Source organism: Aspergillus costaricaensis (assembly GCF_003184835.1).
Source record: "Aspergillus costaricaensis CBS 115574 unplaced genomic scaffold BO79scaffold_57, whole genome shotgun sequence".
In the NCBI taxonomy this organism is placed as follows: domain Eukaryota; kingdom Fungi; phylum Ascomycota; class Eurotiomycetes; order Eurotiales; family Aspergillaceae; genus Aspergillus; species Aspergillus costaricensis.
In genome coordinates this window covers 132,753-158,216 of record NW_020291857.1, presented here as the reverse complement: position 1 = coordinate 158,216, position 25,464 = coordinate 132,753, and the positions used below count along the sequence as shown (strand labels likewise).

The following is a 25,464-nucleotide window of genomic DNA, read 5'->3' as shown; positions in this document are numbered from 1 at the left end:
TGAAAATGACGTGGGGCAGCAAGTAGCAAGCAGAATCGGAGACGTATGTAATAATAATAATAAGTTACTTAGTGTTTTGGGCCCCGCAGTGGAGGAAAGGATCGCCTTCACCGGTTGTTACTTTGGGTGTCTCGCCGCTTCATGTCTTGTCGTTCCTCGTAGATTAAATATCTCCAGAGTTTAAGTAGTTCGGGCTCTACCTACGTGTCAATGTCTAGATAAGTATAGCATGAAGCTAAGAGCTGTCATGTTGTTTGCGGGAGACAATTTGCTGCGGAGGAATGTATGCATTACTATGTATGTATGTATGTACTCCATCACTGCTGCTTCCTCTTTCCCGCATTCTCTCTTTGTTCCTTCCTTCCTCTTTTAACTCATTCAATTCATCCACTATTATCTTCCTCTTCTTCTTTGGTTTACTATCAACCAGTTTACTACAAAACATCATGTGTATCATTATCCTATATCCATCCCAATTGAATTCTTTTTACCCCCCTTCAATCATCTTGACACCCGTCGAAAATCCCAAGAAGCTCCAGGAACCATCTATCTGTCTGATCTCGTCCACTCAGATTCTCTCCATTCCAGCCACCCAACGCCATCTCGCCCGGACCTTCTCATCCATTCCATCCCCCATCTGGTCCATGTGATCTCTCTTACTTTTGCTTTTTCCTCTCACCTCCCTTCCTGCATCCGCGCCAGATGCGGGAAGACATGAGCCAATCCCCCAATCCGGTCGTTCTCCTCTGCAGCTTGCTTCTCCTTCCTACCCGCTGCTTCCGCGTGCGTGCCCGACTGTCGCTCCAGATGCTGCCGCACTCGCTGCTGGTACGCCTGCGAGATTCCCAACGTGCGATCAACCTCCTCTGTGAGCCGGTCCACTTCATCTTGCAGCCGCTCCTCCCGGGTTTGTGGGGATGCATTCTCCGCCGCCCGTGTGGCCGGGTCCGGGTTCGTCCTCTCCCACAGCTCCTCTAACTCCTTGTTCCAACCCAACGCCCGTGCCAATCGTCTCACCCCTGTGTCGCAGTCACCCAACACCAGTACATCGTCCGGGCGGGATCCCAGCCCACCGACCCGCTCCATGTTGATCAGCACGCGGGGTACTCCATCACTAACGAATGCGGGCAGACTGGCAAACGGCTGCACTTGTAGACTGGTTCCCATAACAATGCACAGGTCCGCCTGCTCGGGGAGCTCCCGGTTGTCGAAGAAGTCAGCTGGCAGCGACTCCCCGAAGAAGACAATGTCGGGCTTTACCAGCCCCTTGCACTGAGTACAGTACGGAACTTTTCCGTTGGTGATAGCCTCTTTCATCAAGTCCTCGGGGTATTCCGCTTTGCAGTCGATGCAATGCTGTGTCGCAAAGCTCCCATGCGCCTCGACAATCTTATCACCCGGCACCCCCGCCAGCCGCTCCAGGCAGTCAATGTTCTGCGAGAAGTGCTTCAGTAGCATCCCCTTGTCGTAAAGTAGCTTAATGAACGAATGTGCGATGGTAGGTCTGAACTGACCCGGGGCAAGTTCCCGGGCCAGGGCGTAGAATGGGCGGGGATTCTGGCGGAAGAAACTGATGTCGAAGACGGCTTCGGGATCGGGCAGGTCCAGATGGGCGAGATTCGAGTAGATGCCGGTATCTGGCGAGCGGAAATCGGGAATTCCGGCCGAAGTACTGATGCCAGCTCCGACCTGTAGACGTACCTCCTGTTAGCTATATCCCCACTCAATCTCATTATTGGGGATGTAGAATTCGATCTGACAGAGTGCGGGGGAGGGGTAATCGGAGGGGAAAGTTCATACCATCACCACCACGCGCTTCACGGGCTTTTGCTTGACATATTTGGCAATCGCCTCGATACTGCGTGCCTCCAGCACCGACGGGGGCGTGTGCTCATCCACCAGGGTCGAGGATTCGTTGCCCATGGTGCGTGGCCGGCGACCTGTTCGGGGTCGGGCGTGTTGGTGTCGGGGTTTGCGACGGCGACCAATGATGACGGTATACGACCAGTTCCAGTCGCCAAGAAGGAGGTGCTTGAAGTAAAGCAGTTCAAGGGTTAGACAGCGGGTGAAACCGTCGATATCGTGAAGAGAAAAGTGCGACTGGAAATCTGAAGATGACGTCGAATGCAGCAATCGGCAGAATTGCTTGTCCCCTGTGGCGGCCTGAGGTATCTATATCTTATGTCCCGTGATTCTTGTACGCCTGATTCTATCTAATTCCTGCCATATCAATTCTAAGATCAATGATGAAAGAATGCGGTGAATCTCAAGCAGCTCTCGAGGCTGTTCTCACTCTTCCACACTCTTCATCCTGGTGGCCATTATTCTGAGGCACCTGCAGCACCTCAGGGCTCAGGCAGCTCCCCAGCTGCTCACCGCCTGCGGGCCGAGTGCCAGATGGCCTTCCTTTCCCTTCATCATTTCCCTCTATGCTTCTGAGTGATCAACTGGGTATATCGCCGGTCCATCTCGCCCTTGTCTGTGATCAGACAATGTCCAATTCTACGGCCGGCATGGCCAATGGCCATGCAGTGCCTCCCTCGCATCCCGCCCCGGACATCTTCAATGCCAGCTCCGTTGCCGAGATCAAGGCCACCTTGTCGCACCTGCACCACCAGGAGGCCTCTGTTACAGCTCGCCTGGATGCCCTTGTGGCCTCTCAAAAGGATTTCTCTCGTGAATTAGGCCGACTCGACTTACTCCGCGCCCATCTCGGTTCCCAGACTAGCACCACCCGCGCCATCAGCCATGGCATGCTGGCCGATGCCGCAACCACCGCCGATCGCATCTCCAGCGCCGTCCGTCGCCTCGATCTAGAACAATCCCGCGTGAAAGCAACCCTGGAAGTGGTCGAACAGGTCTCCGAGCTCAAGGCCTGTGTTCTGGGCGTCGCAGGCTCCATGGGTGCGCCGCAGGACTGGGAGACCGCCGCCAGCTATCTGAACCGGGCCTCTAAGATCCCTCCGGAGGTCGCGCAGGGGGCCTTTGCCGCGGAAATGGTGCCGACGGCCGAGGTGCCCGATCCGCCAAATGTCACGCTTGATAACGCCGCGGAATCGCTCTGTGGCTTGTTCCTGCGCGAATTCGACAAAGCCGTCAAGGAGAACAACGGTGCCCGCATCACACGCTTCTTCAAGCTCTTCCCCCTCATCGGTCGGTCCGAGGTGGGTCTGGATGTCTACGGCCGCTATGTCTGTCAAGGCGTGGCGGCGCGAGCTCGATCCAACCTCAACGCCGGCACAGGGGCTTCGCCAAGCAAGGACGGCTTCTTTTACGCCAATGCGCTGACCAAGCTGTTCGAACATATCGCCCAGATCATCGATGGTCACGGCGGCCTAGTGGAGCGTCACTACGGCCCGCGTAAGATGAACCGAGTCATTGAGCGTCTGCAACTGGAGGCCGATGTCCAAGGAGGCATCATCCTGGACACTTGGAGCGACGAGCGCCATGTTGACCGAAAGCTGACCGACACCAAGTCCTACGCTTTCACTTTCCTCGTGCAGAGCTTCCTCCCTCCGCAGCGCAGCGGAACACCCCGATCCAACTCGCCTGCCGTACGCGATGCCGCTGCAGCCGATGATGAGGGCGTAGATATGAAGGAGATTGACGGGCTTCTCAACGAGATGGCTGTCATGCTTGGTCGCTGGTCCCTGTACTGCCGGTTCTTGGCCGACACCTGCAATGTAAGTCCTACACACAGCATTCTGTTCGTCTTGACTGACCCAGTCCAGCCCCCGGAAGCGGATGACGACCAGAAGTTCGCCCTGCCGCAATTCCTCCGGGAATCGACCCTCGCGAAGAAGATCAACGACCGCCTGGCCTCTCCGTTCAACACCATGACCACTTTCTTCTTCCGCCGGTCGGTCGAGAAGGCATTCCAGCTGGACGAACAGCCCTCCGGCCTGACCCTCAACCCGCAGAGACCGCTCAAATCCGAGCCGCCGCACATCACGTCCGCTGTCGACGACATCATGTACATCGTCAACAAGGTCCTGCAGCAGTCTCTCGTCACATCTCAAATCTCCGTCGTCACCAGCGTCGTGCCCACGCTCTCGCGCGTCCTCGGCTCCGACTTTATCGGCATGACCCAACGCAAAATGCGCGATGAATGCTACCCCCGCGCCGCCGTCCAGGGCGGCCAACCCCCCGAGCAACTCGTCATCTCCTTCCTCGTCCTCATCAACAACCTCGACGTCGCCGTCGACTACGTCCGCCGCATCCTACAAAACCACACCGAGCCCAAAAAGTCCATCGGCCCTGATGGCCAGGTCGAGGAGACCGACCCTCTGCGCTCCCTCTTCCCCGTCCCGGAAGAAGCCCGCCTCGCCACACAAACCCTCCAATCCCTCTCCGCCTCCTTCGAGTCCAAGGTCACCGACCTCCTTACAGACGGCATTCAAGTTGTCTTCAATAACGTCATCAAACACCGTCTCCGGCCCATCCTCTCCGACGCCTTCCGCGACATCGAGTATCAACCCCGCGAAGACACCGATCCCACCCGCACTGTCTACCATGACTATGACTCCGATGATCCGGACTACATGGCCGACGGCACCGTCCCGGACGACGACGACCCCACCAGCCGCGCAGAGCTCGTCCGTCCGCGCTTCGCCGCCGCCTGGACCGAACTGCTCCTACCTCTCAGCCGCATCCTCACCGCATCCGCCTTTGACCGTCTTCTCACCGTCACCATCGCCTACCTCTCTCGGCTCCTGGAGAAGCGCCTCTGGTCTTACCATGGCCGCGTCAACGCCCTGGGCGCCACCCGCCTCGAGCGCGACGTATCCGGGGTGGTCAGCGCCGCTGTCGATGTGGGCGGCACGCAAGCGGCACCAGGTCGATACCGGCACCGTGAAGCATTCACCCGGTGTCTGCAAATGGTTCTGGTCATGGGCATGGATGAAGACGAGTGGGAAGATGTCCTCCGAGGTGGAGAGACAGGTGAAGTGGTGGATAAGTTGAGTCGCGAAGAGAGGATGAGAGTGAGAGGGATGGTGAGACGGGTTTGATCTCTTTCACTTTTCACCTTCCACATTTCTTCATTCTCCCTATTCTTCAACGACCTTCTCCTCAGCGAAGAGTCAACTTTTTGCCCCTTTTTACCTTTCTACAACCGCATAAAATAAGTTCTGACAGCGTCGTCTTGTTCAAAAATACATACGTATTGCTTTCTCTTGTATATAGTACCTTAGCATATCACACATACCAAGCAAGTCATCTTACCACAACTCCAAACTCCAAGCCCCTCAAATACGTAATTACCTTGTTCTCTTTAAATTTCCTGCACTGAAATAAATCTGCAACAATAATCAATTCATGACGTTACGGAATGACGAACAATGATGATTACATACATGAATACATGAGTACTTAGGGCTAGGTAAGCTCTACATGCATACATCCGAACCCCCCCTCCCCCATATATACAGGAAGAAGGAACTGAGGGGCCATGAAGAACATTTTAACGTACACATGGCATGGACATTTTTGTATATATATTATATATTTTATGTATTGGGTCAAGCACGCTGCGTATATGGAAGATTTAGTTTTCTCGGTCACGTGTTCGTATGTATACGACAGCTTCGATGTTGGAGGATGTTGTTTTTGGAGGGAGGTCGAGTACTCCGCACATGCATGTGGTCTATCTGTTTACTCCGTACCGCCGTGGGGTATTTGGTAGCAATTCCGGGGTAGTACCGGGGATACGTTGTCAGCTGTCATTTGCGTCTAGGCTAGGTGATTTCAGACATCTACATCTACATATTCGGAATGGTGTGACTGATATATGTTATGGATGGATCAATTGACTATCTATGCATGTACTGGTATCACTCCATAAGCAAGATCTAGGAAACGAACATAGTCAAAAATAAACAATAACCCCCCGCTATAACCTAATATATACAATCCACCCAACAGGTAGATATACATAACCCGCGGGCTTTGTCCCTGAAAACGCCAAACCAAATCGCCGCCAAATGTAATACATGTACAAAACAAAAAAGTGGCTCAGCCGGGCTAATAAGAAAGGCATCGCTGGATATCACAGAAAGAGAAAAGAAGACAGAAGACATTAAGAAGTTAGAAAAGATGAAAAGTTCGACTCAGGTCGTCACCTTTTCGTTGATTTGAGTCGGCGGGATAGGCTCTTCGACCGGCTCGGGCTCATGCGGCGCGTGGTGTTCTGCTACCTGTCGCGGCGCAGGCTGCATCTTCAGCTCCTGGATGCCCGAGTCACCCTCGCTGCATCCGCGACTGTCCACACCAACCGGGGCGTGGCCGTCCAGCATCATCTCACTGTGCTCGCCGATTCCGTACCGCGCCGCGGCGGGGATCTGGTGGCCGTCTTCGAGCTGATTGTGCTGCTGAGGGGTCCAGGCGAGGTAGTCACGACGGACTTCAACGTAGTCGTAGGCGAATTCACCCAGCTGGTCGTCGTCCATACCCAGCAGTTCGGCTTCTTCCGAGGCACGCAGTTTCAACCCGGGAATGGCGTTGATGGCGTAGGCGATGATGGCGGACATGACGAACGAGTAGGCGCAGGTAGCGACGACATAGGCGATTTGAATGTAGAGTTGCTTGTAGTTGTGGATCAGCCAACCTCCGGATCCTGATCCAGTGTTGACACCGTCCAGTCCAACAATCGCATCGTCCGCGAAAAGGGCGTTAAAGATAAGACCGACAATTCCCGCAACACCGTGTTCCGCGAACACATCCATCGAGTCGTCGATACGGATCCAGTATTTCACTGTAAACTCAGTCAGTGTTTAAACGGGATAGCTGTTAAGCAACTGCGTGACTTACCCTTGGTGGAGTAGTTGCAAACAATACCGGTCACGACACCGAGGATCACACTAGCCCAGGGAGGGACGAAACCAGAAGCCGGAGTGGCCGCAACGAGGCCCGAGATGGTACCGGAGCACCAACCGACCATGGACCACTTGCGAGCCAAGCGCCAATCGAGAAGAACCCAAGTCATACCGGCGAAGGCAGCGGTCAAGTTAGAGTTCCAGCAAGCCATGGTGGCACGAAGGTTCGCTCCAAAAGCCGAGCCACCGTTGAATCCCAGCCATCCGAACCAAAGGAAAACGGTTCCCAGTAGAATGAGAGAGACGTTGTGTGGGCGGAAGTTCAGCATCATGCGCTCCTGGCGACGGCCCAGGACCATGGAGTAGGCAAGTGCCGACAGACCAGACCCGATCTCGACAGGACCACCACCAGCATAATCCAAAACTCCGTACTTGTAGGCCCAACCGTTCACGTTCCATGCCCAGCACGCCAGAGGACAGTACACAATCGTGGCCCAAATGAAGACGAACACCATTGCGGGTAGCATGCGTCCACGTTCGGCCACAGCTCCCATGATAATTGCTGCCGTAACTCCGCAGAATTGCATCTATCCCAATTGCGTTAGCTATAAATTGTAAAGTCCCATTCAGAGATCGTAATTACCTCATAGAAAGCGAAGAGGAGGTTCGGAATCAGCGGGGAGCCCGGACTAGGATCGGCCAAGGTCCTCATCAAACCGAAGTTGCGCAGGTTACCGATGTAGCCGTTGGTTGCAGTCGGGGAAAAGGCGAGAGAATAACCCCAGAAATACCACTGGAAGGTGACGACGGAGAACGAAGCCATACAAGCCCAGATCATACTCAGAGCTGACTTGCGGCGCGCGAGACCAGAGTAAAGGAAAGCGAGACCAGGAATCATGACCATCACCATGGCGGAGGACACGATGATGAATGCTTGATCACCGGATTGAAACCATTTGTTCAAGTTTTCCGTTCCTAGCCAACAGGTGAGTCATGGGAAGCCAAAACGACCAACAAAGGCAGAGTAACTAACTGGAATCGCCACCGATATCGTTGGTCGTGAGAGCCTCGTAGTCGGAGGGAGCGCCCGTCCAGTTGTAGGACGCATATTGCGGGATAAAGACGCCAGGTTTGTCCGACATGGTGGGAAAGAAAGACTATCGAAGGTAACACGAGGAATTTACGGGTCGAAATGATCTTCTGACGGGCGTTGTGAAGTCACCACCGCCGAGGAATGTTCTCAGGCCGAGAACAGGCGGGTGGTGGAGAGGGTGTAGTTCGAGTGGGTGGCGGCAAGAACTGCAGAAGCGAGATCGGGATCGAAGATCGAAGACGGAACTGGCGAAATAGAGTATCTGCAAGGGCGAAAGGGGGAGAGAGAAAGGGAGGTGACACAAAGAGGAGGTTTGAGAATTAATTGGAATGGAGGGAAGTGACAGAGACAGAGAGAGAGAGGGAGAGGCAAGAAGGGCGAGTCGATTGAGAGACCGGCAGCGGGAATGTAAGACGGAATGCCGTGAGAGGAAGAGAGAAAGAGAGGGAAAGGATGCTGCAGACTGTCGACTCCGCCGGATGTGGAGAAGGGAAAACCGCCACGGGGGGGGCGCGGAGGGCGTCGACTATATAAATAAGAGTGCGCTGACTTGAGGAATGAAGCAGAAGATGGCCGATGAGTGGAGCGGCCGGGCAGACAAGATTCTGGAAAGGCACCGGAGTGGGACCTCAAACCTGCGACGAGGTTGCGCTTTTACCAATCCGACCCGATAGCAGCGATAATAGGTTGGTGTCAATGCCCAGGCAGGAAGAGGAGAGGAAAAGTCCCTAAACTTTGCTCAAACGTTGGGCGCGGGTGGAGCACCTCGACCGTCGATAATATCTATTAGTGATGACTTTTTGGCGGGTGGATGATAAGTTGATATGCCCTTGAAACTTCATTCATTCAATTCATTCCAGATTAGCCTCGCGTGGGAGAGAAAGAAAGACCCCAGAAAGATTAAAAGGGAACACGAAAAAGTCTAAAATTCAAGTCTCCAGTAGATAGTCAGAAAAAAGAAAAAGAGAAAAAGAAAAGGGAAATAATCAGAAAACAATAATTTATTCTCTTTCCACCACGCGAGGGAGGCGCCAGAAAATAATTCAAATCAAATAAAATAAAGATAGTGAGAAAAAAGGCCCAAATGGGAGGCCGCTGAGTCGGGCGAGAGATAAGGTGAAAAATCAAATGGCATAAAATAAACTCGGGCCCGACGATCATCCACCAGAACCCATTCAAAATCCACTGGTTGCGTTTCCTGGCGAACGGCGGAGGAATGGATGCCGCTGCTGGTGATGGAAAGGAGGATGATAGACTTTTCTTTGCTGCGTGTGCTTCACTTGTCAAAGTTGATAGATCGTGAGAAGCTCTCTTGACAACCACACACACAGACAAACATCAATTGTATCTCTCAATAACCTGTCAGTTCAGTAGTTTCTTCTGCAGTGAGTGCAAAATGAGTATTTGCTCTGGGCCCTTGATTGGGTCCGTGGCAAAACTGCCGCCCTCGGCCAAGACCGCCGCCGATTGAGGAGGACTGCAGAAATTATTCCCAAAGAAGTCGGTGGCGAAAACTCCCCGTCATATTTCCACTTTAGCCCCGGCTGGGTCCTGGTATACTATCCTCGGTTAAGCCTGTTGGAATGATCTGTTTCATCATCATAAGCAGCAGCAACAGCAGCAACATCATAATCATCATCATCATCATCATCATCATCTACACTCAATTCATATTGAGTGTTCATTCACACAGCCACCATGCTCAGGTTCCAGTGGATAGGGAAGAGCGTCGGTCCAGGCCCCGACCCATTGAATCTGCAAACTCGTCCCAGGGGATAGGGTTCGTATAGCCTCCCGGTTAGGTTCCATGCTGTTTCCCTGCTTGTATAGTAAGCTGTAATCCCCAGTATACGGTATGGTATATGGTATCAAAAGTGTCGATGATGCCCACGCGACAGCAAGTGGACTGTAGGACCGCATAGACCAGCTCATCCCACCGCATGGTCTGCTGCTTCCTGGATCATCATCTCTCCGTATGCAGAGAGGAGGAAAAAGGAGAAGAAACAGAGCAGCACCAGTGCAATTCGGGGGCCTCGGGCTTGGGGCTTCTGTTTACTTTATGTATCTACTCGATATGCGCGCACGCGGAACTCCGACAGCTGGCGATTATCTATCACGCATGCCTTCAAGCCCAATGATAACAGACTGAACACGTTCCAGAGCTACTACAGAGCGCATACTCGCGGCCTGGGGCCCTATCTGTTGCCGAGTTGGGCCGGCAAAGGAATGGGCAACCGGTTCCAGATTAGTAGATAGATAGCGGTACTGACTGTGTTTGATCTGGCTCGAATTTGAGGCAGACAGGCAGACAGGCAGACAGACAGGCAGGAAGGCACATGTTTGCACCCTACTTCGTCTCACATGCAGAAATGCGTCTTTCATGTAAGGAAGAGTACAACGTACCAGGGAAATAATCAAACCAGTCTGATACATCCATCCCAAAACAGAAATGAAAGGGATATCCTAGTTTTCTATCCATCTATCCATACTAGGCAAACCTGAAGTAAACTGCCAATTCGAAGCCAAGACACAAGACAACAAGATCATCACGTTTCATGCTCAATCCATCCACCCTCCATCCATCCGTGTTCCCCACGACCAGAAAGCCTAACTATTCCGTGGAAATCGGAAAACTCAAGATGACCTTTCTTATCAGTTCCTTTTTCTCTCAGCTCATCACCACTCCGAATCGATTGGCTAGGAGGTCACGATAAGGGCAGCTGCACGCCACCTGCATCCGGGGTGGGTCCCGCCGGAGCCCGATCCGGCCTAGCTCAGCCTCGAACAGCTCCACCGCGCTGATAACGACGAAGCTTGGCCAATGATAGTCCGCTTGTCATTCCTGTTTCACCCGATGTCCGCTCGGGAGTTTCAGGAATTGGGTAGGCCTGAAGCGGGCGGGCGGGCTTTCGAGGTTGGGTCGCGCAGTCGCCGGTTCGGAGGTTTGCCAGGCTCTAGTCCAGTAGCAGTTAGATAGAAGAGATACGGGGACGGGATGAATGAACTTGCGAGTCGGGCTGCGTTTGCTTGGCTCTTGGCTCGGAGGATTCCGATGGTGAGGGTGCTGCGATACGGTGTGTTGCCTACACAGAAATTTGAATGGAATAGATGTGTGTGCTGCAAATTAATTGTCTTATAGAGTGTACTCAACTGCTTCTAACTGGCTAATTATCCAGATCGGAGGATATGTCACTCTGCTTACTCTCCCCATACGATGATATCGCACTTACGTCTGTATGACAGTCCCAGACCGGGCGGACAAATGCACGCAAAAGCATGGATGGGTATCTCGACTAGCAGTCGCGTGGGGTGGGACTATACTAGGCAAACCAACCCGACTTGCCTATCAGCAGCCGACAGAAGTCCCGAGTCATTCTACGGTAGATAATAGTAGATAGTAGATAGATGATCCTACATCGGACCTGTGCTCCCCGGGATCCCTGGTGCTGATAGCACGTTACCCAATCTGGTCTAGCAGTAGTTCATAAGTAGATGCTGTCCCCAGTTTCCTCAATGCTTTAGTTCAGGGGAAGAGTAGAACGAGATAAGAAACACTGGAGATAGGAACTACACTAGTACCTGGTACCTATCTTTAGTTTCTTTAAAAAGAAAAAAAGGATTCCTTCCATGTGCTCGTGTCTCCATATAACTAACCTGACCCCGTCTCCGCTGCACTACTAGTAGTAGCTCCCTTATCTCTGGGGTTTCTTGTCGAGTAAAATAATAGTATTCTCTACCAGGTGGGTTGGATGTTACTGCATATCGTGTAACTAAATTGGTTGCTGATCTTTGACTCCTTACTAGTTCCTGCGTCTTAGTCTGAACGATGCTTATTTGGACTACTCCTTTGTGGGGGTGCTATACTCCCTGCGTGGGTGGCAGCCATGCATGACCTTGTCCTTTCAGGACATCACAGACATGCCATAACATGACACAATGGCCCGTGTGTATGCCACGAGTCAAATATTGAGTGCTGCAGGACATGAAAATAAACTATACATCCATGTCGACCACGTGCCCTCACAGACCCCCGGGGAACCACACTATCGGGCCCCGGTTCATGCCACGGGGCAAGCTACGATGGTGATCGACTGAGGAAACACAAGGGCGGAGTGGACGATGAGCCCATCACCGGAGCTAAAATCGTCAACGGTCACGGGAGCGCGCCAATCATGAGTTTGCCTGTCGCCTGTTCGTTGCAGGGACCAATGGCCAGACACCATTACCTAACATTTATTGTCCTGCCAGCCCTAATTCGACGTCTGCTGCAGATGCACGGCCATGAGTCCTGCCCGGGTCATTCTTTCAATACGGAGAACGTTCTGCTTCCGGAGATCCATTAGAAACGGTCACCATGATCCGGGCCAATCGCCCCTTGCGGATTTATTCTGCGATCTAGGTTCGGGGTTGAGCATGCCGAGACGACGGGAACGGATGTTGTTGCCGCTGGTATGCTGTTTCGGTTGGTGATGGGCGGTGATGGTATCAATAACCACCCTACCTTATTACTTCCACGGCTTCTGCTGAATTGCAATGTTTGCTGGTGAGGGTCTTCGCTTTGAGGTGCCGAGCATTTAAAACCCTAGCTTATCCCGACGTTGGTCCTCTCCCTACTCTGGCCCCGAATTTTCGGGATCCCGGTGTTTCATGCGCCCGTTCAATGGCCCTACATAGTACCGGTTCCTGAATATACATACCGGTTTTTTGAGCCAGCATACGTGCGCTTGGATGTGATACCTCGATTTGGTGTACCTCTCCCTGCAGCTGACCGCTGTATGCTGATGAGGAATCTGAGAGCCAAAGCACGTCAGCCAGCTATACTTAGCTCATTACCTCCCCGGTTCCCTTTATACTACGTAGTGGTAATCGAATTATCTAGACCTTTCATGCGCGGCTATTGTAGCAGTACCTGGTTCACTACTTCAATCCTCGCGACTCTCTAACGTGATACGACCCGGTCAAACCACTGTCGGTTCCGACTGGCAAATTTATATACTACCATCATCGACAGCATTTCCTTAGTAGCGAGCTTACCACTGGTATTAGTAGCGGCAAGTCCGCAGTACTATGCACAGATACCACTAAGTTACTACTACTACTCACCTAAAGCACCCTCATCATGGTTAGACTACTGTTTCCCAGTGATTGTATCCAGCAGACCACACAGGTAGAGGGAACACGTACTGCTGTGTTGTTGTGGTTCATAAATTGATTTACTGGCCAGTATTTCAACAGCTGGCCTGCTGGCCCAATGGTAAGGCGCTTGACTACGGATCAAGAGATTGCAGGTTCGAGTCCTGCGTAGGTCAATTCTTTTTTTGTTTTTCTTTTTTTTATTTCACTCCCCAAAACTTTTTAACACTGCGGATACTGACTGGGTACCAGTTTACCTTATCTTTAGATTTATTGCCCAAGTAGGTTGTCAATACTGACATCAAAGTAGAACGGAAACATCTATACATATAACCTATAACCTAATCTATTAAACATTGACACTGTATCCTACCCCCACCGTGCCCCGTCGTTTCAACGCCATATAATACTTGCGGGCCTCATCGACCCAAAATACGGTACTCGAAATACACACCAGCCGGAACAAATGTCCAAAGCTCAAAGGCTCCGTCTGGAAGATGCGCTGCAAGAAGGGAAGGTATATCACACACGCCTGTCCCGCGAGCGAGCCCAGAACGGCGTAGTTGAACATCTTGTTTCCAAAGAGAGAAATTTCGCCACGGAGCACCGACTTGCCCTCACTGCGGCAGGTCAATGCGTTGAACATGTCGAACAGCACAAAGCATGTAAAGGTCATCGTGGTGTCGTGGGCTGTCACTACGCGGGAGTGTACGCCGGGGTTGGCGGTGTCATCGGCATCGCCCATTTCGTGAATGTAGATGGCCAGAGTGCCGAGCATGATCATCATCGCGGAGGTGAGCACCCGCTGGACGAGCGGCCTCGTGAGTACACGGGCATTCCGCGGTCGGGGTGGCCGGTTCATGATGGACGGGTCAACGGGTTCCACGCCCAGTGACTGTGCTGGGGGACCATCCATGAGGATATCTAAGAGTCGAGATTAGCAGTGTTTCAAGCATGCCAGGGAAGGTAAACTCACTGATCCACAGGATTTGCATGGCGTTCAACGGATTCTTGAAGCCCAAGGTGGTGCTTAGCAACACAAGACTCAGTGCCGCAACACTGGTACTGAGCTGAAAGGTAATGAAATTCTGGATATTGTAGAAGATGCCCTTGCCCTGCTCGATGGCACGCAAGATGGTCGAAAAGTCGTCGTCTGTCAAGATCATATCCGCTGCCTCCTTGGCAACATCCGTGCCCAGCTTGCCCATCGAGATACCAATGTCCGCCTTCTTAAGTGCCGGGGCATCGTTCACGCCATCGCCGGTCATAGCCACTACATCGCCACGAGATTGCAAAGCACGCACAATCTTCATTTTATGGTCCGGACTGGTGCGCGCAAAGACCGAGGTCGAGGATATGGCTTGCGCGAGCTCCTGGGTGCTCATCCGATCGATCTCATGCCCATTCATGACGGGCCGTGATCCGGGAGCGTCACTGACCGGCATTCCTAGTTTCTTCGCGATGGCAACAGCGGTCGTCTCCGCATCTCCCGTGATCATGATGACCCGCACTCCTCCAGCCATGAGACGCCGGATGGACTTGTGAACGTCCTTGCGCGGAGGGTCGTTCATGCCCACCAAGCCTGCAAAGACTAGTCCATTGTACCGGTCATCGTCATCACTCTGGCTGGACTTGGACACGGGCGTACCCGATCTACTGCCAAACGCTCTTCCTCTCGAAGTATCCCTGACTGCTCCACTGGCAAAAGCCAAGACCCGCAAGCCCTCTGCCGCCATGTGCTCAGCTGCGTGCCTTATCGACTGGCGCCGTGGTTCATCCAGGATAACCTCACGGCCATCCTTGGTCAAGTAAGTATCGCACCGGTTCAATGCCTGCTCGAGGGCTCCCTTGATATAGGCCACATTGTCACCGGAGGTACCGTTGCCAATGATCACACCCATCCATTTGCGCTCAGAACTGAACGGAGTTTCCGCGACACGGGCGCTGATACGCTCACGCACATCGTCCTCGCCGAATGTATCCAGCAAGTCCAAGATAGCCACGTCAGTCGGCTGGCCAACCCATCTGCTACGGACACTTCCAGAAGCCCTGTCGTCCGTGGAGGACAAGACCGCGGCAGAAGAGGCGCTAGCCGGAGAGTTGGCATGCACGCGAGATAGTCTGGCATTGTTGGCAATGTTGCCGATTCGTAGAACGGTCCGCGCTGCAGGCCCGGGGGTCAAGGAGGAAATATCATTATGGACCTCAAAAGGCTCGGGGCAGTCAAAGTGCCACATTTTGGTAACTGTCATGTGGTTCAGCGTCAGAGTACCGGTCTTGTCACTGCAAACGACGTTTACGGAGCCCAGCGTTTCGACACTCGGCAGCCGGCGCATGATAGCTCCTCGCTTGGCCATGCGCAGCACTCCCAGAGCCAGCGTCACGGTAACAATAATAGGGAGGCCTTCTGGAATCGCAGCCACCGCGAGCGAAACACCAATGGTGAACATCTCGAGGAGCTTGCGACCCTGGATCAAGCCAATGAGAACAATCAGTCCGATGACACCAAACGAGATGTAACTCAACTCCTGGCCCAAACGGTCCATTGACAGCTGGAGAGGCGTTCGCGGGCTTTCAATTTCCTGGAGGGAGGCGGAAATGCTTCCAAACTCCGTCTTCGCACCGGTTCCGATCACAATGCCCTGTCCGTATCCCGACCGAACCAGCGTACCCATGAAAGCGATGTTGTGTTGTTCATTCAAGCGGATGTCGGCTCCCACGGCGCCACTGGCCGGGGCGTCGTAGAATGGCGATCGAGGCGGGCTCACAATCTTAGGGGAGTGCGAAGGAAGGTGCTTCGGGCTGCGGATGGCATCGGGGTACTTGACAACCGGTTCGTTTTCGCCTGTCAAGTTGGACTCATCGATGGAGAGATCCGTGGCGGCAGTGATCCTGATGTCTGCCGGAATGCGGTCTCCGACGGTGAAGAGGACCAGGTCACCTGGCACGAGTTCCGTGGCGGGCACGGTAGTCGAGGCCTTGACGGCAGTGGAGATGGACGGGCTCTTGCTTCGCAGCTCCTGCAACTCCATCTCCGCACCAGGAGCCGGCGGGATGGTGCCGGCCACTGGAGGGCCATTCAAGGGAACATCGCGAATCAGATGCGCATGGTGCGGCACCAGACGACTCAGTGCCTCCAGAGACTTTTCCGACCGATATTCCTGAACGAATCCGACGGTGACCACAATTGTGACGGCGAGGGTAATGCTGACTGCATCATCGTAGTTACCCATGAAAAAGGAGATCGCAGCGGAGGCCAAAAGGAGGAGGATCAAAGTCTCCTTAAACTGCTTGAGAAAGCGGAGCCATATGGGCTCCGGTTCTTCGTGCGGGAGTTCGTTGGGGCCCTCTTGTGCCAGGCGCACCTCGGCCTCGGCGGGATTAAGGCCATGGACGAGGGAGGTCTGTAAGCGCTCTGCGGTCTCTTGAGGATCTAAGAGCGAATATGTCGAGGTAGACGTCTATCCGCGCAAGGCGCCCCAGTTAGCCGCGCCGAAGGAAGGTAGACGGCAGAGGGGACAGATTGCAAGAGACAAGTAGTTGGGACACACGGAGAGGACCAAAAGACAGACAGGCAAGCCACTTACAGAAGGGGAAGTACTGGAGCGCACGTCCGCCGGGGTTGTCGACCTCGGTCTCGAATCGGGGATCTGGGCATTATGGAAAGGGAGCGCGGGCGTTGCGGACCTTGACATCTCTCATGCTTTGTCGAAACGGAAAATAGGCCCAGGTATATCAGACACCAATTGCTAGCATCCCGTCGGGAACAGTAAGGAAGGAATAATTAAAATCAAAGAGAGCGAGGTGTTCTTTTTTTTTTAAGGGGGAGGAGGAAATGAGATGTGAGAGTAATCGCTCTGGGGGAAAAATCGACAAGGCCGGCGAATGGGCAAAGCCACAGTCTCTCCTGGTGGTTTGACGCGAGTTGGCCGTAACTGCATCAATAATCGTCAATTGGTTAGCCCAGATGGGGGGGAAAGGTCGCTAAGTGGACACGGCGACCAGGGAAGGGAGAGAGGAGGACTGGGCCAGACTTCGGGGCAGAGTAGACAGAGAGGAGAGAACAGAACCCACTCGGTCAAGTAGTTTTAGTATATTTTGTCGATAGAAACACAAAGAAACCTTGTCTTATTGAGAAACCCAGATCATGACCCGGAGCAGGTAATCTTCAATCAAGTCCTTCTCCTTCATGCATTGAGTTTCTCCTTGGGATTTCTTTTTCTTCTTTCTATTGACGGCTTCATCCTTGGGCGGTGCGGCTGATGATGCCTTGCCCGATGCGGTCTAGCCTTATCGGATGACGTGTTGTTCCGAGCTGTCCATATCGGGACTAGTGGAATAAGCATGATACTCATGATGAATCAGCACAACTCAGGTGATCTAGAAATGACATAAGCTAGACTGCTACACGTGACCCCAGCCACATCAATACGCACCAATCAGAGATGGGCAGAAGAAGAGGAGGCTGGGCAACATAACCTTACCACTCCCTTCCTCCCAGCCTGAGTAACCTGGCAGTCAATCAACTGTTGCTGGCCGGTCGACGCGCCTTTCCTTCTCTTCTACTCTTTCCCTTCCCAAAGTTCCCACTTCTTGTTTCCCTCCCACCTTTTGCGACTTCGAACCTTACAATCTCTCCCCCCCCAACCCCAGCCCCCTCTCTTTTTCTCTCCTTCCCTGTCAACTCCCCATTTTCGCATCCCACTATCGCCAATCCCTTTTTGGCTTCTCTCTTGTTTCCCCTCCAACCATCCGTTGTAGGGCGTGTTTGTCTCTTTTACGATCGCATCTTGCGCGATCTTTTATTCATCACCCAAGCTACCCGTCGTCGGACTGAACGGGAACCATACTGTGGACTCTTCCCTCGCTCACTGCCCGTAGGGGGCCGAGCACCCGTCGCTGATCCTTTTTGTTTTCTGGATACGGCGCGCGTCCCCAGGCGTTTTGGTTGCCCGGGACTTCCACCACCACCACCACCACCACCACCACCAACAGCCACCGCTCTGGGTGGGGTATTCTTCTTACTGCACTATCTCTTGTCTTCTTGGATCTTATTCTTGCGACACTCGGTTCCTGGATTGATTTATCTCCCCTTCTCCCCCCGCCACTATGTTCTACTCGGAGACCCTGTTGTCAAAGACCGGGCCACTGGCCCGCGTCTGGTTGTCGGCCAACCTGGAGCGCAAGCTCTCCAAGTCGCACATCTTACAATCCGACATTGAAAGTAGTGTCAGTGCGATCGTGGACCAAGGCCAAGCCCCCATGGCTTTGCGATTGAGTGGTCAACTGCTTCTGGGCGTGGTTCGCATCTACAGCCGCAAAGCGCGCTATCTGCTGGATGACTGCAATGAGGCCCTGATGAAGATCAAAATGGTCGGTGCTCCTTTATACCCCTCTGGCATATTCCGACCCCGCCGTCGCTGACAACTCTTCCTTACTTAGGCCTTCCGTTTGACGAATAACAATGACTTGACCACTACGGTCGTTGCCCCTGGTGGTATCACCTTGCCCGATGTGCTGACCGAATCCGACCTGTTCATGAATTTGGACTCCTCCCTCCTGTTGCCGCAAACCCTCAACCTCGAACCTGAGGGTAAGCATCCTGGTTCTTCGATGGATTTTGGTAGTCAGCTGCTCCCGGATACTGGCTTGCGACGCTCCGCTTCGCAAGAACCTGCGCGCCTCGAGGACCACACCCTGGTCGACTTGGATTTGGGCGAAGATGAAACACCACTCGGCCACGACTTCAGTATGGAAGTGGGTCGAGATGCCCCGGCTCCCCGCCCCGTGGAGGAAGATCTCTTCAGCGATGGGGGCAAATTCAACGATGTGGACAACTTGCAACTGGACCTTGGCGAAGATGATGCTCCCCTGGATAAGATGGATCTGGGTGACGACGCTCTACCCCATAACCTTCTGCAGACGGATGACGCCATGGACCTCGGCGATGATCATGATGAGCCTGCCCTCAACGATGATGAAATCGAGCGCGAGAGTGTCCTGACCGAATTGGAGAACGACCAGATGGACGACCTTGAAAAGTCTCAAGCCTTCCAATTAGACGAGAATGTCGAAGTTGAAGAAGATGATGCAGTTACCGCCAAGCATGATCAGCAACAGCAACCGTCAAAGCGCCGCAAGGTCATTCTCATGCCACTGGACGAGGAAACCGACCAAAAGGTTAAGGATGTCAGGGAACAGTACTTGACGCGCGAGGAAATCATGAAGCCCTCCTCGTGGCTGCCTCGGGACCCCGTGCTTCTGACTCTGATGAATATGCAGAAGAACGGCGATTTTGTTTCAAATGTGCTTGGTGCGGGCCGGGGACGTGGCTGGGCTCCGGAATTACGTGACTTGCTTTCTTTCGATACCATCCGGAAGGCGGGTGAGCTGAAGCGGAAACGCGACAGTGGAATTGCCGACATGGATGTGGATGCGGCCACTGCGCCGGCCCTGGAGCTTGGCGAAGAAGAGGCCATTGTGCCGGTCGATGAGGGAGTTGGTCTTGACTCTACCCTGCTTCAACGCTCCGAAATCGAGTTCCCCGGTGATGAGGAGGACCAGGCTCTGCGCCTGAGTGATGACGAAGGAATGAACCAACCATTGGAGGATGTCGACGACACGGTCGTTGCCGACAGTGGTCCCGTGTCGATTGGTACGAAGCACGCCGTCCACATCCTCCGGGAACGCCTGGGTGAATCTGCAGCCGAGCAGAAGAAGAGCGTGAAGTTCCAGGATCTGCTGCCGGAGAAGAAGGCATCCAAGGCGGACGCTACCAAGATGTTCTTCGAGGTCCTCGTGCTGGCCACCAAGGACGCCGTACAAGTTGAACAACGACCGGAGACTGTGGGTGGACCTCTGAAGATCCGTGGCAAGCGAGCCCTCTGGGGCTCGTGGGCTGAGGAGGGGGCCAGCGGAGAGGCAGAGCAGCAGCCCGTTGAGGCCACCGCCTAAAGGACCTTATGACTCCGGCGTCGTGTTCATGTACAGTTGCGTTCTCTTTGAGATTTTGATTTTGTTTTCGTGTGGGCAGGCTTGCCCCGGGAATCTCTTGGCTTTTGTATGGGGCGATTATCCTATGTGAATTCTTTGGAGTTTTAGGGGTCTGGCTTCAACTTTCTCTTAACTCTCTTCTTCTTCTTTTCTTCATTTTGTTGGACTTGACTCTTTTCTTCCGGGACTGAAAAGGTGGCTATTATGATTCTGCTGGAGGGCTGGGAATGATGCCCTGTTGGTCGTTGGGCGAAACATGATGATTGGACCCTAGGTAGCGTAGTGTAATAGAAGAACTCGAATAAACCAGCCCAGCGATGCGCATGGGGCGTATCCCTCAGATTCATTTTTCAACCTAGGTCAGATCGATATTATCAAATCCAGTTATAAAGTAGTAAGTACTACACAGTTCGTAGTGTACAGCAATCGGATGCATGGATGACATTCGGGTGGCGGTTCCACGTGGGGAAAGCTTCCGCAAACGCTGCGGAGAAACACAAGACGGACCCGGGGGAGGGAATATAGATAGGTAGATAGCAGATAAGTAGTACTGTATCTCAGTAGTCATCCTTGCGGAATCTCTCACCTGCGGTGGTCCCTCCTCCATATCAATAACCCTGACGTCTCAAATTTTACTCTCACTGATACTCAACGGTTGACTGACGGTTAACGGACCAGCATCTGAGAGTAGTAAGTAGTAAGTAGTAAGTAGTAGTAGTAGCTCGCAGCTCGGGGTGTTCTTCCCTCAGTTGGAGCTCACTCGGCTCTCCTCCGAGGCCGAGAGGCGAGACTACTACTCCCAAGCAATCAGCAACACTTGAGCTAACCACCTTAGCTCGACCGACTTTCCCTCTCCCTCGTCATCCTTCTAACCCACTCAGCCTCCTACCGTGACTCTGGAACGCTCCATACTCCAAATCGCCGTCCCGTGTCATATGTACTGGTCCCCGCCGTTGAATTGGGTGCGGAGATCGTACAATATAAAGACTGCTTGAGGTGTTCTTTTCATTGCCTTTCCCAACAACACGTAAGTACACTCCAGTGTGGTGTTTTGGGCTAGTCTGGTCTCCTTTCCTTCTTATATTCTTCTTGTCACAGCCAAGCTTTAACAAGCTTTGTGCCAAACTCTGTAACTGGTGAACGGGTTAAATCTCCGCTGCAGATCGGCTGGTCTCAGGTGAAATTCCCCGGTCGGCATTGGTGATCCTCACTATCTCATAAAGATTCTGACCACTCTCTTCACCCATAATTTGATAACAAGTGAAGAAGCGTTTTACTAACATCCCAGTCCTGTTGACAGTGATGTCTTCTGCAACCGAGCGGGCGGAAAGCTCGCAAGAAAGCACAGGTATGTTCACAAGTGATCATTTCTCATGTGCAGAGCAAGCTGATCGAGGTGATTCAGAAGGAGAGAAGCTGGAAGACAATGTTGATGGCATGTTCGCTCCCATCACTGCCCGGAATTCCTCTTATGAAGAGCGGCTGCGCAGACACCACTCTGCTTCATCACACCCCCTCGAACGCAACTGGAGCCTGAACGACGGCTATAGCATCCAGAATGCCGATGAAGAAGCTGTTGTGGAGAGGGTCCTGAGCAACAAAGATGAGGAAGCTTCTGATGCCTCAGAAGGCTTCGTTGTCAGTTGGGATGACAATGACCCCATGAACCCGCGCAATTTCAACACGGTCAGGCGCTGGCTCATCGTGATCATATGCTCAGCAGGCTCTCTATGCGTGTAGGCTAGATCCTGAAGCTACTGCAATTGGTTTGGTGCTGATTGATGGCTGTAGGACTTGCACTTCTTCGATGTACACTGTCACCTATGACCAGATCATGGAAGAATTTGGTTGTTCTCGGGAGATAGCGACCTTGGGTCTATCCTTCTTTATCTGGGGTCTTGGTGCGTTAGAGCCATACTATCAGACCTTTTGGAATGCGATATACTAACATGTGTGCAAAGCTGTCGGGCCGCTATTGTTAGGGCCTCTTTCGGAGGTTCGTACATTAACCAAGCCCCACACCCACGGTGATTGCTAACAAGCTGATCTTTGACAGTTCTATGGCCGAAGACGGATCTACATTTGCTCATTCACACTCTTCCTCGTATGGCTGATACCATGTGCCGTGGCCAAAAACATTCAGACGATGATTGTATGCCGGTTTCTCAATGGAATCGCTGGAAGCGCATTTCTTAGTGTGGCGGGTGGCACGGTGGGTGACCTGTTTGCCCGGCATGAACTAAGCGCACCGATGATGCTCTATACGAGTTCCCCCTTCATCGGTCCTGAGGTTGGCCCATTGTAGGTCATCGACAACACTTACACCGTTTGATATTTGCTGACAGATTTCTGCAGGGTTGGTGGGTTTATCAATCAGTTCACAACTTGGTATGCTTCCTGATATTGCAAACTTGGATAAGGCTGACTACCCGTACTCCACAGGAGATGGACCTTCTATGTGCTTCTCATCTGGACCGGGGTTTTATTAGTCCTCATCGGCTTTTTTGTTCCGGAGACTTACCATCCAGTGTAAGGGCCCGCATAGACCTGCGGAAATACTAACGTCCTCTGACTCATTTCTTAGGCTTCTGAGACGCAAGGCACAGAAGCTCCGCAAGGAAACCGGTGACGATAGATGGATAGCGCCTATAGAGATGCTGAATCGCTCGGTTGCGCAGACCGTCTTGCGGTCGATCTATAGGCCGTTGCTGCTTTTGACACTAGAGCCGATGTGCCTAAACCTGTGCATCTTCTCCGCCATCCTGCTGGGCATACTCTATCTTTTCTTCGGTGCATTTCAGTTGGTATTCGAGACCGTTTATGGCTTTGAGCTTTGGCAGCGTGGTCTTTGCTTCCTAGGCCTGTTCGTCGGGATGCTCTTTGCGATATTCTCGGACCCTCTTTGGCGTCGCAACTATACACGCCTGGAATTGAAACATCAAGAAGCTGTGGGAAGGTCTGATGATTTCCAACCAGAGTGGCGGCTTCCGCCAGGTATGTCATATGTCATTCTGTCCGCAGCCTGACTAGCCTGCTCTAACGGTCAGTATACAGCTATTGCTGGAGGTCCACTTGTTACCATCGGGCTGTTCATCTTTGCTTGGACAATCTACCCTCAAGTACACTGGATCGCCCCACTCATTGGAAGTGCGTTATTCGGAGCTGGGTAGGTATTTTCGTGTCTTAAATAAGTGGCCATCTCAGTGTTCTTGTCACTTACAATGATATCTCATCTTCTAGGACGATTCTTGTGTACTCGGGGATCTTCACATTCTTGGTTGATGCGTATCCAACCTATGCAGCAAGCGCTTTAGCGGCAAACAGCTTTGCTCGCTCCATATTTGGTGGAGTGTTTCCACTTTTCGGCATACAAAGTAAGTTCTCCCTTTGTGATATATGGTATTCGTCGTGTCACTGCCACCGAGGTGGACTGTGACGTTCACTGAACACTACTCACTTTTACTATTCACACTGGTCTATATATAACTGTGGATGCTTTTGCCCAATGACACAGCACACCTTGACCGCCACATGCTAACTGCTGGCTTTAGTGTACAACAACCTGGGTTATCACTGGGCAACCTCGCTACTTGCTTTTCTGACACTTGTCATGGCGCCGTTTCCGTAAGTGCATGATTTGTATCCTTTTCAATCCCATTCATTCCTCTTTTCACTGGTGGACGTGTTGTTCTTGCACTGCTGCGGTCACAACGGCACGCTTTAGGCTATTCACCTCCAAATGCAGTTGATAGTCGTTTACGGTGTATAGTAGGTGACCATTCCCACTGACATGATTTGATGGGCAGGTATATCTTTTTCCGCTACGGGAATCGGATTCGGCAGAAGAGCCGATTTGCTGCACGGTAGATACCCACCCAAGGGACGGGCAGGAGCTCATAGCTGCGGGTTTCTTTTCCAAATCAGGATGCGATATGATGCAGCGCAGACTTCTCATCTTTGCATGCTTCGAGCTCTTCCTAGGCACACTCTCAAAAGTCGGTCAGTAATAGATAGCAACTTTCGGATTGGTGGATATGCGTACGTGGGCTTATTAGTGGACGGATGGACATGGCGACAGCGGACAAAGCATGAGGGTTATTTCAAGGTAGACCATAATGTTATAGAGTTATTAGTCGACTAGAAGCACGAATACCGACGATTTTATGAGCCTGGTTATACCGTTATACGCATGCAAAACACCGTCCCAACTATGTAAGATACTATGCTGCAGCTCACTCATACAGCAGAAGAAGCGACCGCCCACTATAGTTCCTGCAAAGCAATCCTCCCCAAGCCATGACACCCAACGCAGCAAGTTACTTGAATTAGGTGAGTATATGTTTCTGTGCCACAACCCCATGATAACAAATATTATAGTCGGTCAGTTAACCTCGGCAACCTCAATCACAGCCACCACACACCACACACATTTTCACCCAAGCAATACGAAGCACACGAAGGGTCTTCATACAAACCCCTCGGGAAATCTCGGGCCACTAATCGGGCCCGCCCGGGACAGAAAGGGCAAGAAATGGCTCATTTCCAAGCACGCAATGAAAATCCATTGGAGGATTTGATTTTATGACTTTTAGATTGTTTCGGTTTGGAAGAGGCTGGAGGACAAGAGCTGTGATTGGTGAGTCGGGTGATAGTTGAGGGATTTGTTTGTGTTTTTGAAGAAGTCTAGATTACTAGTAGTAGATGGGGTGTAGTGACGACGGTATTGTAATGACCTTGTGGGTTTCAACGTTGTGTTTGATAGTCTTTACTTGCTTGTTTTTTTCTTGCGATGAGGTGCGAGAGGGGATGGAGTTGATAGACTACATATGTAAGTCATGGTGTATGTGGGTTCGGTCATTACTAAATTAGACATGCATTGGCCATTGCGAGAGATAACTTTGGGCTAGTAGACATGCTGTCATGGTTCGTGCTGTCTAGCTACATAGTTAAGGTGTGGTCGCTCGGTGTCTCTAAGTAGTCTAGTAGGTTGTGAATCTCGCGTGGCCAGTGGATTCCTGTCAAGTATCTAGGCTCTTCTACTCCGAGTTTTCTGGAAATCTACATCAATCAGAAACTGACTGCATGTCCCCGAGATTAGTTACTATAGACCATTTGCTTTTTTGTTATCGGCACGGGCCGAAACCAGTCAAAGTACATAGGTATGCCGATGTTGCATAATGGTCGCCATCGTCTTCGCCGATGCTTTGGTATGTATGTACCCAACGGGTATAGACTGTTTGGAGGCAGAGGGCAAGTTTGTCGGGTCTGAGGGATTTGTCAGTTCGTATTTGTCTTGTTTGAGTAATTAAATCACTTACGGTAAGTCTGCTAATTTATGACCAACTAATCTTCTCTGAGGAGGAAGATGGATAGACTTCTTTGACTTGAGATATACTCGGGTCAAGAGAAACCGATGCGATGTTTCTGTGTCGT

The 25,464-nt window shown here is 52.2% G+C and overlaps 7 protein-coding genes and 1 non-coding gene across 8 annotated transcripts; 5 read left to right on the top strand and 3 right to left on the bottom strand.

Moving 5' to 3' along the window:
• Positions 1-355: 355 nt before the first annotated feature.
• Positions 356-2,093, bottom strand: BO79DRAFT_248877 (SIR2 family histone deacetylase). Its single transcript, XM_025685746.1, has 2 exons — positions 1,801-2,093; positions 356-1,689 (listed from the first exon to the last, which is right to left on the bottom strand). The coding sequence occupies exons 1-2, from the start codon at positions 1,921-1,923 to the stop codon at positions 676-678; spliced, it is 1,137 nt and encodes a 378-aa protein (XP_025534251.1). The 5' UTR covers positions 1,924-2,093; the 3' UTR covers positions 356-675.
• A 364-nt stretch (positions 2,094-2,457) lies between these two features.
• On the top strand, positions 2,458-5,223 carry BO79DRAFT_204917 (Golgi transport complex subunit COG4). Its single transcript, XM_025681820.1, has 2 exons — positions 2,458-3,683; positions 3,732-5,223. Exons 1-2 carry the CDS (start codon positions 2,493-2,495, stop codon positions 5,007-5,009), a joined length of 2,469 nt encoding a protein of 822 aa, XP_025534250.1. The 5' UTR covers positions 2,458-2,492; the 3' UTR covers positions 5,010-5,223.
• Positions 5,224-5,958: 735 nt separating this feature from the next.
• Positions 5,959-8,094, bottom strand: BO79DRAFT_68834 (ammonium transporter). The gene is made up of 4 exons (XM_025689605.1): positions 7,846-8,094; positions 7,456-7,787; positions 6,808-7,399; positions 5,959-6,751 (listed from the first exon to the last, which is right to left on the bottom strand). The coding sequence occupies exons 1-4, from the start codon at positions 7,952-7,954 to the stop codon at positions 6,108-6,110; spliced, it is 1,677 nt and encodes a 558-aa protein (XP_025534249.1). The 5' UTR covers positions 7,955-8,094; the 3' UTR covers positions 5,959-6,107.
• Positions 8,095-10,759: 2,665 nt separating this feature from the next.
• Positions 10,760-13,117, top strand: BO79DRAFT_233382 (uncharacterized protein; the record flags this gene model as incomplete). The annotated part of the gene is made up of 8 exons (XM_025684286.1): positions 10,760-10,819; positions 10,883-10,979; positions 11,149-11,295; positions 11,932-12,224; positions 12,318-12,387; positions 12,492-12,578; positions 12,670-12,745; positions 13,015-13,117. The coding sequence occupies 8 exons, from the start codon at positions 10,760-10,762 to the stop codon at positions 13,115-13,117; spliced, it is 933 nt and encodes a 310-aa protein (XP_025534248.1).
• Positions 13,118-13,142: 25 nt separating this feature from the next.
• BO79DRAFT_t258 lies at positions 13,143-13,214 on the top strand. Its single transcript has one exon. It is a non-coding gene; the product is annotated as a tRNA-Arg (tRNA).
• A 158-nt stretch (positions 13,215-13,372) lies between these two features.
• Positions 13,373-16,878, bottom strand: pmr1 (Ca(2+)/Mn(2+)-transporting P-type ATPase PMR1). The gene is made up of 3 exons (XM_025681819.1): positions 16,626-16,878; positions 14,015-16,499; positions 13,373-13,962 (listed from the first exon to the last, which is right to left on the bottom strand). The coding sequence occupies exons 1-3, from the start codon at positions 16,731-16,733 to the stop codon at positions 13,388-13,390; spliced, it is 3,168 nt and encodes a 1,055-aa protein (XP_025534247.1). The 5' UTR covers positions 16,734-16,878; the 3' UTR covers positions 13,373-13,387.
• Positions 16,879-18,011: 1,133 nt separating this feature from the next.
• Positions 18,012-20,064, top strand: BO79DRAFT_68815 (kleisin alpha). Its single transcript, XM_025689604.1, has 2 exons — positions 18,012-18,411; positions 18,481-20,064. Exons 1-2 carry the CDS (start codon positions 18,148-18,150, stop codon positions 19,990-19,992), a joined length of 1,776 nt encoding a protein of 591 aa, XP_025534246.1. The 5' UTR covers positions 18,012-18,147; the 3' UTR covers positions 19,993-20,064.
• Positions 20,065-21,333: 1,269 nt separating this feature from the next.
• Positions 21,334-23,898, top strand: BO79DRAFT_204905 (MFS transporter; the record flags this gene model as incomplete). The annotated part of the gene is made up of 11 exons (XM_025681818.1): positions 21,334-21,767; positions 21,823-21,932; positions 21,993-22,027; positions 22,088-22,332; positions 22,387-22,419; positions 22,474-22,560; positions 22,616-23,025; positions 23,086-23,197; positions 23,272-23,405; positions 23,583-23,655; positions 23,838-23,898. The coding sequence occupies 11 exons, from the start codon at positions 21,334-21,336 to the stop codon at positions 23,896-23,898; spliced, it is 1,734 nt and encodes a 577-aa protein (XP_025534245.1).
• Positions 23,899-25,464: the final 1,566 nt, after the last annotated feature.